Here is a 12,179-nt window from a genome sequence, read left to right as displayed (position 1 = left end):
GGTTTTCTGAGCACTGGAGAACCGTATCAGGGTGGCAAGTGCTGTCACCACAGACATGGTGGCCACACTGTGATGACTGCTCTTTGCCAGGACAGGGCTGGCATGGAAACATACTCACACCTGAGAACAGCATTCAAATCAGCAAGGCCGGAGAGCTGTGACAGCACAGGCCCAGGGGTACCTGGACAAATGGGTGGGCTGACGCTCAACTCACCAAACGGGGCCCAGCCGCAGTCGGTCTCGTTGTCCGGGAGCTGGCGAGGGGGCCTGTGGCCGGCGCTGCTGCTCTGGCCACTGAAGCTGGGCTCAGCCTCACCCCCAGCACAGTGCTTATGCAGCTCACCCTAGGGAGGAAGGCAGCACAGAGCAGGGCTAGTGTCCTCAGAGGCTCGGCCTGGGCCGTCCCTCGTCCTAGGGCAACTGCCTCCACAGGCAGAAATGAGGCCCACTGGGGAGGGGTCTGCAAGGGCCTTGGGAGCCGCCGTGGGGAGGCTCACCAGCAGTCCCACTCCTACACACACGTGTAAGTAACGAGCATTCACACAGCCACCAAGGGGCGGGTGTCCTTGGGGTCGGGGCTGAGGATGGCCTGCCATTCCCTTCACTGCCCACAAGGGAAGCAGCAGGTCCGTTTTGTCGGATGCAGACAACTGTACAACCACAAGAAAGAACACGCCCCAGGCCGTGCCACATTAAGAAGCTCCCTCTGTATGATTCCATCTCTGTGAAGAAAAGGCAGATGAGTGCTCAGGGCTGGCTGTGAGACTTGTGGTTCCCAGAGGAGGGTCAAGGAGACAGGGACAGGGGTCAAGGAGACAGGGACAGGGGGCCTTCAGGGAGCTGGACGGGGCCGGATCCCTGACCTGGGTGCTGGACACCCAGATGCAGGCCAAGGTTTGTCAGCCAGACACCCAACACCTGAGTAGTTTACTATGGACAAATCATACCCCAGTTTTAAAATCATGCCTGGCTTAGGAGGCCACCAGTCCACCATGGGGTCCTCAAGACCAGCCAGCAACCCTGGGGCCAAGGAGGGCGAGGTAGGGAGCTTGCCAAAGACTGACAGGGAGAGCAGGTCACTCACTATCCTGCTTCAGCGTCCCCCACTGCAGTCAGGCCGCTGCTCACTTGCACAACAGTCACTGGGATGGTGATGGTGAGCACCATGGCTGAGCACAGCCCTTGGGCTGCAGACCCGGGGACAGGCAAGTTGTGGTCAGGAGGCAGAGAGGGGACGTGGGCAGGGGCTTCCTGCCACATTCCCTAGAACAACCGTCACAGCTGGGGCCACCTGGCTGTGGGGAAACTGAGGAACAAGCAACTTGCTCTGTCACAGGTGGCCCCTCCCTGGTGGCCTCCGCACTCTCTCCTGTCCTGTGGCTTCTTTAATAAGAAGAGCTCAGATGAACCAGTCCGTCAGGTGTGAGCAAGGGCAGGAAGGAGGGGTTCTTGTGGTCAGGCAAGTGTCCCTCAGGGGGACCTCAGTAAGCTGGAGCCTGAGAGGCAGGGGCTGACATGGCATGGAAAGCTGGCTTCACCGTGGGGCACCGCAGAGGGCAAGGGGCCACTCTGGTCACCAGTAGGTGGCAGCCAGAAGTCCTGTCCACCTCCTTCAGGAGGGAGCAGTCCCCTCTGAAAGGCAGCCCTTGCCCAGCCATGGCCAGCCAGGCTGGACACCAGGTCCACAGCCTGCTTACCCGGGTACCAGTGACTGAGCCCTGGCAGGGTCCATGCACATGGCTGCTCTGGGTAACATGCTCCGACATCACCACTGGGCTGCCCGTCACTTAAACACTGCCCTAAAACCAGCCCAGAGCTCCGCTTCACACATGCAATGTCGTCACCTCCAAACAGCTTTCCCGGGCTGTACCGGCCTCCCCGTCCGGCTAATCCATGCTATCACCTGCCTGCTTCCCCCTGGGCCACCTGCTGCACCCAGGGATCAGGATCAGGAGAGACCTGAGGGTTCCTGTACCTTCCTTTCCCTGTCCCTCCCCTGATTTCCTACTGCTCTTTGCTCCTCCAGAAGTCGGGTGTCCATGCCCATTCTTCCCAGCCTCTTCTTACAGAAGCTGAGAAGCCCACCTGGCCACAGCCTGCAGGCTCTCCTGTCCAGCTCCCTGACAAAAGGACAGAAGGGCACACTGCCAGGACCAGGGGGAACTGTCTGCAGGGCTAACCTGAGGTGTCTGATGCAGCCTTAGGCAGAAGCAAGAAAATGGAATTCTGCAGACCACCGCTTGGTACACATCTTCACATACTCCTTCATCATGTAATGTTCTGGGGAGGACCACCCCCAGAAAATACAACAGAGTAGAAGTGATCTATTTATTCACACACCAGCAGAAAAAGCTTCCTGGCGCTGTCACCTGAGGAGCATGGCCTGACATCTGGTCAGGGGCACAGGCTACGTCTGCAGACAGGCAGCTGCTGTGGACCACTGTGCCTGTCCTGCCCTGGGCGACCGCAGCTGCACTCCCAGCTCTGGAGCTGGCATGACAGTGTCTGAGTCCCAGGGCTGCTGTAAAGACGGGTCATATACAGACAGCACCTCTCTGTGTCACTGGCCCTTGACAGGGCTCAGGATCAGGCAGCTGTACCGGGGCTTTCAGTAGGTGTTCCCAGAATACTGTCCAAACACCCTGACGACTGGAGTTCTTCCATACACCACCACCGACAGGGGAAGGCTCCCAGTGTGCCCGCTGAGCTCAGAAAGCCATCTTGTGACCTGAACCTGCATCTGTGAATTCTAACAAACTTGAATGTGGTTCACGCGTCTCTTGGAGTGTGGATTCCGGGCCTGTGAACTGCCTGTTCATGCCCTTCGTCCACTGTTCCTCTGGGTTTCCTAATTCATACTCCTAAGACAAGCAGTCTTGTTCTTGGATTTTTGTTTTGTATTTATTACATTTAAATATGTAGTCACCCATTTATTATTATGATTAGTTATAATTATTATCAAGATAGGGAGTGAAACTTTTTGTCCTGTAGATGAATACCCAGTTGTGCCAACACCAACACTAAGTAAGCTACGCTGAGCAGGCGTGGGGCTGGGGGGAGTGTGTGCAGATCCAGCACGGGGGCCTGGCTTCCATCCCCACACCCAAACCAGGTACATAAACACCTACACTTTTCTCATCACCTTCAAATACGCCATATTCTCTATTTTGTAGACCATTTTGTCTATTTTCATGCAATATCTTAATAACTCAGCTGATATTTAAAAACATGTTAAGCTTTTTCACATTTTCATTTCAGCAAAACATGTTATCTTTTCCACACTTTCTTTAGTGATGACTTCCTAGACATCCTTTAAACTTTAAGATTTTATTCAATTAAAAAAATCCCTGCTGAAACGTCTCTTGGACTGCCTTCTGTTCAAACGTCAACCCAGGGAGACCCAGGGAGCTCAGGGTGCTAGAGAGAGAGCTTATGCCCAAAGACATAGTGCGGCTTCTGACTTTTCAGACCTCCTGCTGTCCGTCTGACTCTGAATATTTTAAAGTTTTCTTCTCACAGCTCTTGTGTCGGTGGAGAGGGTTGGGCACACTCTAAGCAATGTCCCCATTTCTGCCTTTGTCCAGGGACCAGCAGCTTAGCTGTCTGAGAAGCTCCCTGCCAGGCCTGGGGGAAAAGGGTCCCCGAAAGGTCTCTGCTGGTAGGAGGGTGCAGACCTCACCTCCCTAGCAGCCTGGGTGGACACCTGCCTCAAGTCACAAGGCAGGATGCGGGTGGAGCAGCAGGAAAAGGGACAAGGGTTGTGTGTGACACCACCACGGTCCAAGCCCTGCTCATGTCATCATTTTTATATACACAGTTTTTAATCAGAGATAAATAAACTTAATCAGCAGTGATTACAGTCAAGTCTAAACCTGGCCTGAGAGGCCATGTTATTCTGTAAATGAGTTATAAACCATGAATCACTTTATCATTTACAAGCCCTGCTGACCAATTTCAAGTAAGCAGGTAAGTTCTGTTCATAACAACTCTAGAAATGCAAGCTTTAGATAATTATTCAAACTGTTCCTTGGGTCAACAGAATCCTTACTGATTCCAGCTTCTCTGCTGTTATTTATAACATGAGCTAAAGCCTGTGAAACTTCACAAGGAGCGTAAAGTCCGAGTTATGTGGGGAGTGTATTTTTATCCATCTTAAAAGGCAAAGAAGCCCATAAGATTCAGCATACGGCCAATCCATACCCAGGTAGCCCCGTGGTGCCAAATCAGAAATTCTGGGTGTTAAAGAAAACCTGGCTGAGACACTGACCATACTGAGGTGATTAAATGTCCTGGAGACCCTGAGGTAGAGTGATTAAAGAGGGACCCGGAGTCAGGGAAGCCACCAGTGTTGCCTGAGTGAGCCCCAGCCCTGCAGGGAGGCCTGGCTTCCTGGGAAGGATTCTCACAGGATTGCTGTGAGGACCATGAACAAAGCACGTGAGCACCCTGTCACAGCAGGGGGGCCCTCCGCTGCAGTTATTGCTTCTTATGAAATACTGACCTAAGAGCCTAACACAAGACCCCTCCTCAGTAAGCCCTAGGAGCCTAGGAGGGGACACTCCTGCACACCAGAGTCAGGGTGGGGCCTTGACAGGAGCTGGCAGAGTGGACATAAACCATGCTCACATCCCTTCCTGGCCAGACGGGGATGCTGGTGGCCATCGGATGGAGTCCAAGGGCCACTTCCTGACCCTGGGGCCCTCCACTGGCCAGCCCTGCCTTACATGCCCGAGAGGTGGGTGGCCTCAGGGTGATGCTGCATCCCTCCATCTGGTACTGGAGGCGGTCACTCCCCCATGATCCACCCAGATCTTCCCAGGTCAATCTCGAAGCCCTACAAGGGCCCCCATGACTGGGCCTTCCAGCTCCGCATGCTCACTCCCTCTGCAGGGGTCTCTTCCATTTTTGTAATCTGCTACTTTCTTGAGCTGTCTGTGAATTTCTCTAACCAAAAGGACAAGAAGTAGCAGCATTCACACTTCCAGGGGCTGTTGCTGCTGACGTGAGATTTTACTAAGGCCGTCGCCTCTTTTCTAATCTCTAGCTCTCCTGAAAACCATGTGCTTACAGGTCTGCGAATATCCCAGTCAGTAACTAGTAACTAGTGCAGAAACTCCGGCTCCCAAGGGTCTGGGGGAGTTGGAGAAGGTTTTGAGTCACTGAGCACCTGACACCTAGGTAAAGGCACTGGGGAGGGATGCAGACCTGCCACAGAAGTAGAGGCCTGGGTGCTGCCTCCCACTGCCCAGAGGACTTGCAGGGCAGCTGTCTGCCTGGCCCTGCGGGAGGGGAGGAAGCTGGCTGCAAGGTCGCAGGGTCACAATCCTGGACCTGGTGCCTGCAGCTGCGGAAAGGTAAGCGAGGGGCCTTTGAGCTGCACATGGGCTGTTGCCACGGCAGATTCCTGGCTCCTTCTACAGCAAGAGTCAAAGGCCATCCAAGCCTGCAGACGGTGTGGGCAGGAGGAGGGACCGGTCATTATGGAGGAATGTCTGCTTTGGTCTTCCTCAGATCTACTGGGATACCTGTTCAACAGCTTCCCGCCCGCCCCTCACACAGGGTCGGAGAGTCACAGAGAACCACCTCGGTGGGAGAGTCACAGAGAACCACCTCGGTGGGAGACTCAGGGCTGAAGCAATTTGGGAAACCACTTAGAATTAGATGTACTTGGAAAGAAAATTTGCATAAGTAAATATTTAAATAATCTAGAAAATTCTGGAACTGCTAACTTATACAAGCATAATAACTCTAAAATTATAAAGCCTAGAAACATTTTAAAGGTCTAAATTTCTGAAAAGGGAATGTAGGGGCAAAAAACCAAAAACCGCAGCAAAAAACCTATTTCTGACCATTTATTTTCTCTCTGCCCACTGTGCGCCTCACCTCCCTCAAACTTCCTGAGTAGCTGGTTCCCCAAGGAGAGTTTAGGCAGGATATGAAATAGAGTGATCTGGGTTGTTTCTTACCTTCACTATGCTGATGGGCTTTCGGGATAAGTGGAAACTGGCGTACAGCAGAAATGTCAGGACGAAAATGAAGGCCCTGTACCTGGAACAGAGCACAGGCGGAGGAGGAGGCGGCGTGAGACGGCTGGGGGAGCCCGCCCTGCACGCCTCCTGCCCTGAATCAGCCGTTGGCCCTGCTCACGCATCACCGCAACAGCACGACCTAAAACAAATCCGCACGGCCACTTGTCTGAACTGAAACCATTTAAATGTCATAAGAGGAGAAACCGGCTTTTCCCACCCTTACCCTCCCGCCCCACGCCACTCTGGACAGCACACGTGGGGCTGTCCCTGCATCTAGCGGTTCTCAGTGGACACCAAGGGGGGCTTCTGCACTGCACTCCAACTCCTGCTGACTCTGCCTGCCTGCAGGGGTCCTTGGGTCCCACAGGCCGAGGGCTCCGTGGCAGAAGACGGCCTCAGCTTCAGAGGTCAACAAGTCCCAGGTTGTGACCAACTGGTCATAAGTCCGCGTTACCACCACCTCCCCTCAGGTTCGGGTATCACTGCAGCACTTTGCGAGCCTCTGCCCCTTTGTCATGAAGCTATTACAAGGGATGCCGCTGGAAGAGACGCTGCGTAGGGGCAGGAGAGGGCGAGGTTCCATGCCCACACCACCCTGCAGCCCTGTGTGCAGCACCTGGAGGCTTTGTTGGTCATGGCCGATTACATCACTGCTGCTGGCAATCAAGTGACCTCAGCCTCTCTCCTCCCGCAGGGGTTGTGATCCACGTTTCAACCCTCTGATCACACAGTTGTCCCCTTGGCAACCTGTCCCCATCCTGAGAAGATCAGGAGCCCTCAGCCACCAGTCACCTCACTAGCAGACAAGAAGACATCGTTTTAGGATTCTGGAGCTGTATGCCACGGATCAGGGGCAGAGGCCAAATACCTATTTATTATTAGATCAAAATACCACATTTGTCAATTAAAAAAAACTGTAACTAAAGAGAAATTTGGGACTCAGATGAAGAACAGAGTATTTGCAGAGCAGACGTGAAGGTGGGGTTAGTTAGTTTACAACAAATAGTTAGCTAGAAGGCCTTGGTGTCGCCTGCTGTCCCAGGCACTTCAGATCATGCTCATTTTAAGGCTGTTTAGTCTCTGCACCCCAGAGGCACATGGGCAAGGCCGACAGGACACTTGACTGACCTTCAGGAGGGAGAGGCAGCAGCGCCGGCCAGCTCTGAGGGAGGCCCATGACAGAAAGACACTGGCACGCAGCCACGGCCAGGAGCAAGGGGCAAGGGGAGGCCTGGGCAGCGTGGGGGACAGAAGGAGGAAAGGAAGTGCAGTAAGAGGCGGAGGTTGAGTCCAGTCCACAGGCGGAACCCACCCAGGAAACGACTTGCTGGGGAGGGAATGGCGGGAGGAACAGCATTTGACAGGAGGTGAGGCAAAGGGGCTCCGGCCAGGAAGCTGCTGCTGTGGTGTCTGGCACTGTCCACCTTGAGACCTGTCCTGCCTCTGGCCCAGAGAGGCCAATGGCTTCAATCGTGTGGCAACCATCGGAATCAACAATGACCTCATCCCTGCCCATGTCCCTGCCCACGGGGATGCTGGCATCATTATCCCTGCCACCCACCGTGTTTGCAATGTGTGACTTGCTCCTCCAGGGAAGCTTTCTGTGAATCACACTCAGGATCCTAGAATTTGAGGGGTACCTGCCCCTCTGGCTACCAGAAAAATCAGAAGCCAGATAAGGGTTTCCTGATTAAAAAATAATAATGAAGACCTATGTCAGGTGGGAAAATGGCTGGTGGGACCTTGGGGAAAGGAGAAAACCAAACTGACTAGCCAGGCACTGGCTCCCGACTGGAGAGTGCCCCACAGCTCTCCCTTCCTCAGGGAAACACACCAACGGTTTCTCAAGGATCTCCCCCACAAGCCCGTCAATGACCAGATGAGAAGAAAGTAGACTCTAAAAAATGAGTGCGTGGTTTACACTGAAGCCCAAAGCACAAGAGCCGTGCCTACAGTGCAGGGATGCACAGCAGAAGCCTGGTCTATGTCCTCCTGCCTGACCACCTCCCCTGGGGCAGAGCACGGAAGTCTCTGGAGTCTCTGTCTGAAACCGCTCCACACGCACTGCCGCACTGCCATGTGTGCCTCAGCTACCACGTGGGAAGGTTCCGGCACGGGAGCGACCAGACCAGACCTGCTTCAGCCCACAGCTGGCCTGTGAGCCCCAAGGCGTCCCTGCCCCGCCCCCTTTCAAATCTCTGCAAGAAGCACACACAGAGTTCTCAGTTCCTCCAACACCTGGCAAGCCAGTGCAGCACAGCTTCTCCCTGGAGCGCGTGGTGGGAGCGCTGGACCTCAGAGCTGTGCAGCCTGACCCTGAACTCAGGCTACAGACTGACAAGGCTGCTTGACCCAGCAGGTGGGCCGCAGGCTCAGGCCCTCCATCCACTACCCTGCACCCTGGAAATAACACCCTTACCCCTCAATGGGGTGATGGCTGGAGAGTGCCCAGCCCCAGCACGCACTGAGTTCTTGGCCTCTAGGGCTGTCCGGGATGAGACCTGGGGCCAGCTCTGTTCCTGCCCTGCTTCTCTAATCCTTCTGCAGGTGGCACCAGGCAGGTGGTATGCAGGCTGAGGTGCTCCCCAGGAGGGGTCTGCCTGCCCCCTAAACACAGAGCTCTCCACACGGGGAAGCAACCCCACCTCAGAAACCAGGTTCTGTGGTGTAGAAATGAAGCACTGGATGATGAACGGCCCCGGGGGTCCGTGGAGGGTCAACTGCAGGGCAGGTGGAACTCCCTAGAGACTGGGGAGGAAACCCTGGCTTCACGGCTGGTCAGGCTGCCCTACTTCCTCCGTTTCCAGATTCGTCCCTCCTCCCTGTCCTCGGCAGGATTTGGGGAGTGGGAGGAACCAGTGCCAGAGGTTTGGTTTCTCCTTCAAGAAGGTGTGACTGCAGCAGAGGCTCAGGCTGGCTCTTCCGATGCCATCTGGTCATGGCCAGTCTCAGGAGCACACACGAGACTGACCAGGACAATGTGACTGAAGTCCCAGTGACCTCCCGAAGCCCTTCTGCATTTAGTATTTCATCTTCAGTTTTTAAAATAATGTATGAAGAGTTTGAAATGCTATTTATTTCCTTTTATCCATTCTTTGTGGAACTAAATAGTGTCCTTCAAAAACTCAGGTCATCTCACAACTTGGAATGCCACCTTATTCAGAGCTAGGGTCTCTGAGGATGTACTTAGCTTAGGTGAGGTCATACAGATGAGGGTGGGCTCCTCATCTGATGGCGGGTGTCCTCAAAAGAAAGGAGATGGGGAGGGGGCCATGTGACCACACACGGGGGCAGTGGCCCACCTGGCTGCATGTCAGGAATGCTGGGAGCTGGAGGGGGCAGGGAGGGCCTCTTGACACCCTGACTTTGCAGTGGCCTCCAGGACTCTAGAGAGGACCTTCTGTGGCTTTAGGTAAAGGCAATCTTTTTACTTTGTTTTGGATCATGTTTCGACTGAGGCAAACATGACCAAGAGTGAATGCACCCCGTGCTCCTCACACCCAGCACCCCTCTCGGCCATCCTGATGACAGCATTTCAACAGAACCACAGCGATGTCTGGGCTAACCCCAAGTTTCTAGCAAGCAAGCAAGTCCCAACCATGCCAACCCAGGACAGAGGTGCACCTCCAGGGACCCCAGGAGTGTCCTTGAGACCACATGCCCCATAGAATACATCCATCTACTTCTGTACCCATCCACCTCCAGGAGTCCGCCCTGGGCCCGGGTGCCAATCCATATCACCTCATCCACTCCAGCTCCTGACCCCATCTTAGGGCTCCTTCTCCACCAGCAAGAAAGCTGCTCCCCTCTGTGGGATTTCTGCCCCAAACGCCTCATCTGAGTGTGACCCTGAGGAAACACCAGACACGTCCAAAACGAGGAATGAGCCATAAAATAAATGGTCTGAGTCCTTCAAGAGCATCTGGGTCGCAAAGAGAGAAAAGGCCAAGGGATGGTTCCAGAGAAAAGGAGATGAAACCCACGGGACAACTAAACACCGGCGTGATCCTGGTGGGAGCCCGAGGGGAGAAGTAGCAAAGGCATTATTGGACATTTGATATTGTGTTTCATGTGGACTCTGAATTAGATAATGTTATTTTATAGCTGCTACAATTCCCAATTTTGCTCTTCATGCTGAGGTTATATAAGAGAATTTCTTTTTCTTTTATTTTCTTTTTCAGTCCTGGGGACAGAACCCAGGGCCTTGCGCCCTTGCACAAGCTAGGCAAGTGCCCGCCTTGAGCTGCACCCCAGCCCAAGAAAACATGTTGCTCATTGGAAGTAGACATGGAAATATTTAGAAACAAGGGTCTGATCTCTGCAACTCTTAAGAGGGCTAGAACACGCAGTGTGTGTGACACCCTATCTACCTCTGCCGGCACACACAGGGAAGAAGCCAAATGGCAACATCTGGGATCCATATGAGTCCTATAGTTCTTTGTAACATTCTTAGAATGTTGTAAGAATGCAACTTAGAATTCAAAGAATGTAAGTTCTGGGGGTTTGAAATTACATCAATGCAAAGTTACAAAACAAAGAAGCTAAACACTAAGTATTTGAAGATGGTGGCTCAAGTCCCAGTAGATATAAAATAAGTCAGCCAGGGAAGTGACCCCCAGGTATTTTCAAATCATACCTGAGAGAGTCTGCGGCTGCTCCACCGGCCAGCAGGGCCTGGGACACTGCAGAGGGTGCGGGAGAACAGGTCCAGAACAGGCCGTGGTGAGGAGCATCATTTTGAGCAGAAGATAGTTGAGCTCCTGAAACCTCTTTTTTGCTAAAAGCAGAGTCCCCCAAACCAACGCAGAAGAACTCCACTGTAGCAAGCCCTCCCCAGGGAGCGGCGGGGAAGGTCAGTACTCACCACAGAAGAGCAGCCTCCCCCACCGGAAGCAGGCCTGCCCACCCACCTGCCCTGGCTCTCTCAGTGGCCCACTTATCTTTCCATAAAACCATTTGTTTTCTCATCTGTGCCTCCCCTCCCCCTTCCCTTATGTAAGATGATAATAAGCCCCCGATTTTAAATGCCCCTCTGAGCACACTTTCCTATAACCTCTCCTCCACTGGTTCTGTCCCCTCTCTCATTCATCTGTCCTTGTTAGCCCCCAGCACTCATGGTAAAAAGGTAGGAGACTGATGGTTCTTCCTCTGGACATGGATCTGCAGGGGAAGCTGGCAGGGGAGGCTGGAGGACAGACAACAGCCGACTCCGCCCTGCCACCTGCTTCCTGGGAGCCACTGTGAGGAGCGGCCTCAGAGCTGGCAAGGGGGATGCTCTTGGAACACAGAGTGGCACTCGGTCTGCCAGGAGCTGTGTGGATTTGTGTTCTCTGAAAGCTCGGCCCCAGCCAGCCCACCCTTCTGGGCTCAGGGTCGCTGTGCTCAGTCCACCCATAGCCATTTCACAGTCTTGCTGGTTGTCAGTGGCTATTTTCTATAGGGACCGAGATGTTAAAGAAACATTGAAGACTGCCAAAGAGCCCAGTGCCATCTGTTGACACCAGTACCAAAGGCGAAGGATGCCTCTCAGGGCTCTGGGCCACTGCTTCCATGGCCAGCAGCAACTTAACCGCTAAAGAGGAAACCAGTCACCCATGCTCTAACATGGGACAAAGTCACCCAGCACCGGAGGCTCCCACCCACACACGCACCGTGTCACATGCACCCAGCAGGACTCACCACTGATCCCTGGAGAAGGAGACGATGAAGCGGATGCCGGCAGGGAGTCGAGCCATTTACAGTGTCCCTGAAGAAGATGCTTCATCAACAGGCTGTAGATCGTGGCTGCAGACCCTGTCTTCACCCACCCAGCCTGGAAGCAGAGGTGCAGGGTGCCCGGGGTCCTGGGTCTCCTCCCTGCTTCTCTCCAAAGGGGGGTGGCACTCTGAGGAGAGAGCAAGAGGTATTCAAGTCTGGGGTTCTGACAATGGCACCTGGGTGACCACACAGATATAGGGCAGTGCTACCCAGTCTGGATTACAATTGGACTTTTGGTTCAAGAGGAAGTCCCAAGCTGGGCACGCCAGTAATCCCAGCGGTTTGGGAGGCTGAGACAGGAGGATCGTGAGTTCAAAACCAGCCTTAGCAATTTAATGAGGCCCTAAGCAACTCAGTGAGACCCTGTCTCTAAATAAATACAAAACAGGGCTG

General features: G+C 53.8%; 1 protein-coding gene across 9 annotated transcripts in view; it reads right to left on the bottom strand.

The window, feature by feature from the left end:
* Nucleotides 1-12,179, bottom strand: part of SLC37A1 (solute carrier family 37 member 1) — a gene marked incomplete at its 3' end in the record, with an annotated part of 66,881 nt that overhangs the window by 35,700 nt on the left and 19,002 nt on the right. For all 9 annotated transcript variants that reach the window (XR_014022886.1, XM_081300679.1, XM_081300683.1 and 6 more), the window contains 3 exons: nt 11,709-11,913; nt 5,967-6,048; nt 215-344 (listed from right to left, as the gene is read on the bottom strand). Coding sequence is in view for 8 of the 9 variants with exons in the window: in XM_081300679.1 (XP_081156805.1) it covers nt 215-344; nt 5,967-6,048; nt 11,709-11,764 (268 nt within the window). The remainder of the gene's footprint in view (nt 1-214; nt 345-5,966; nt 6,049-11,708; nt 11,914-12,179) is intronic.

This window comes from Spermophilus citellus, assembly GCF_964194105.1.
Source record: "Spermophilus citellus genome assembly, chromosome: 7".
Classification (NCBI taxonomy): Eukaryota; Metazoa; Chordata; class Mammalia; order Rodentia; family Sciuridae; genus Spermophilus; species Spermophilus citellus.
The sequence above is the reverse complement of the archived record's forward strand: the minus strand, read 5'-3'. Positions and strand labels throughout refer to the sequence as shown.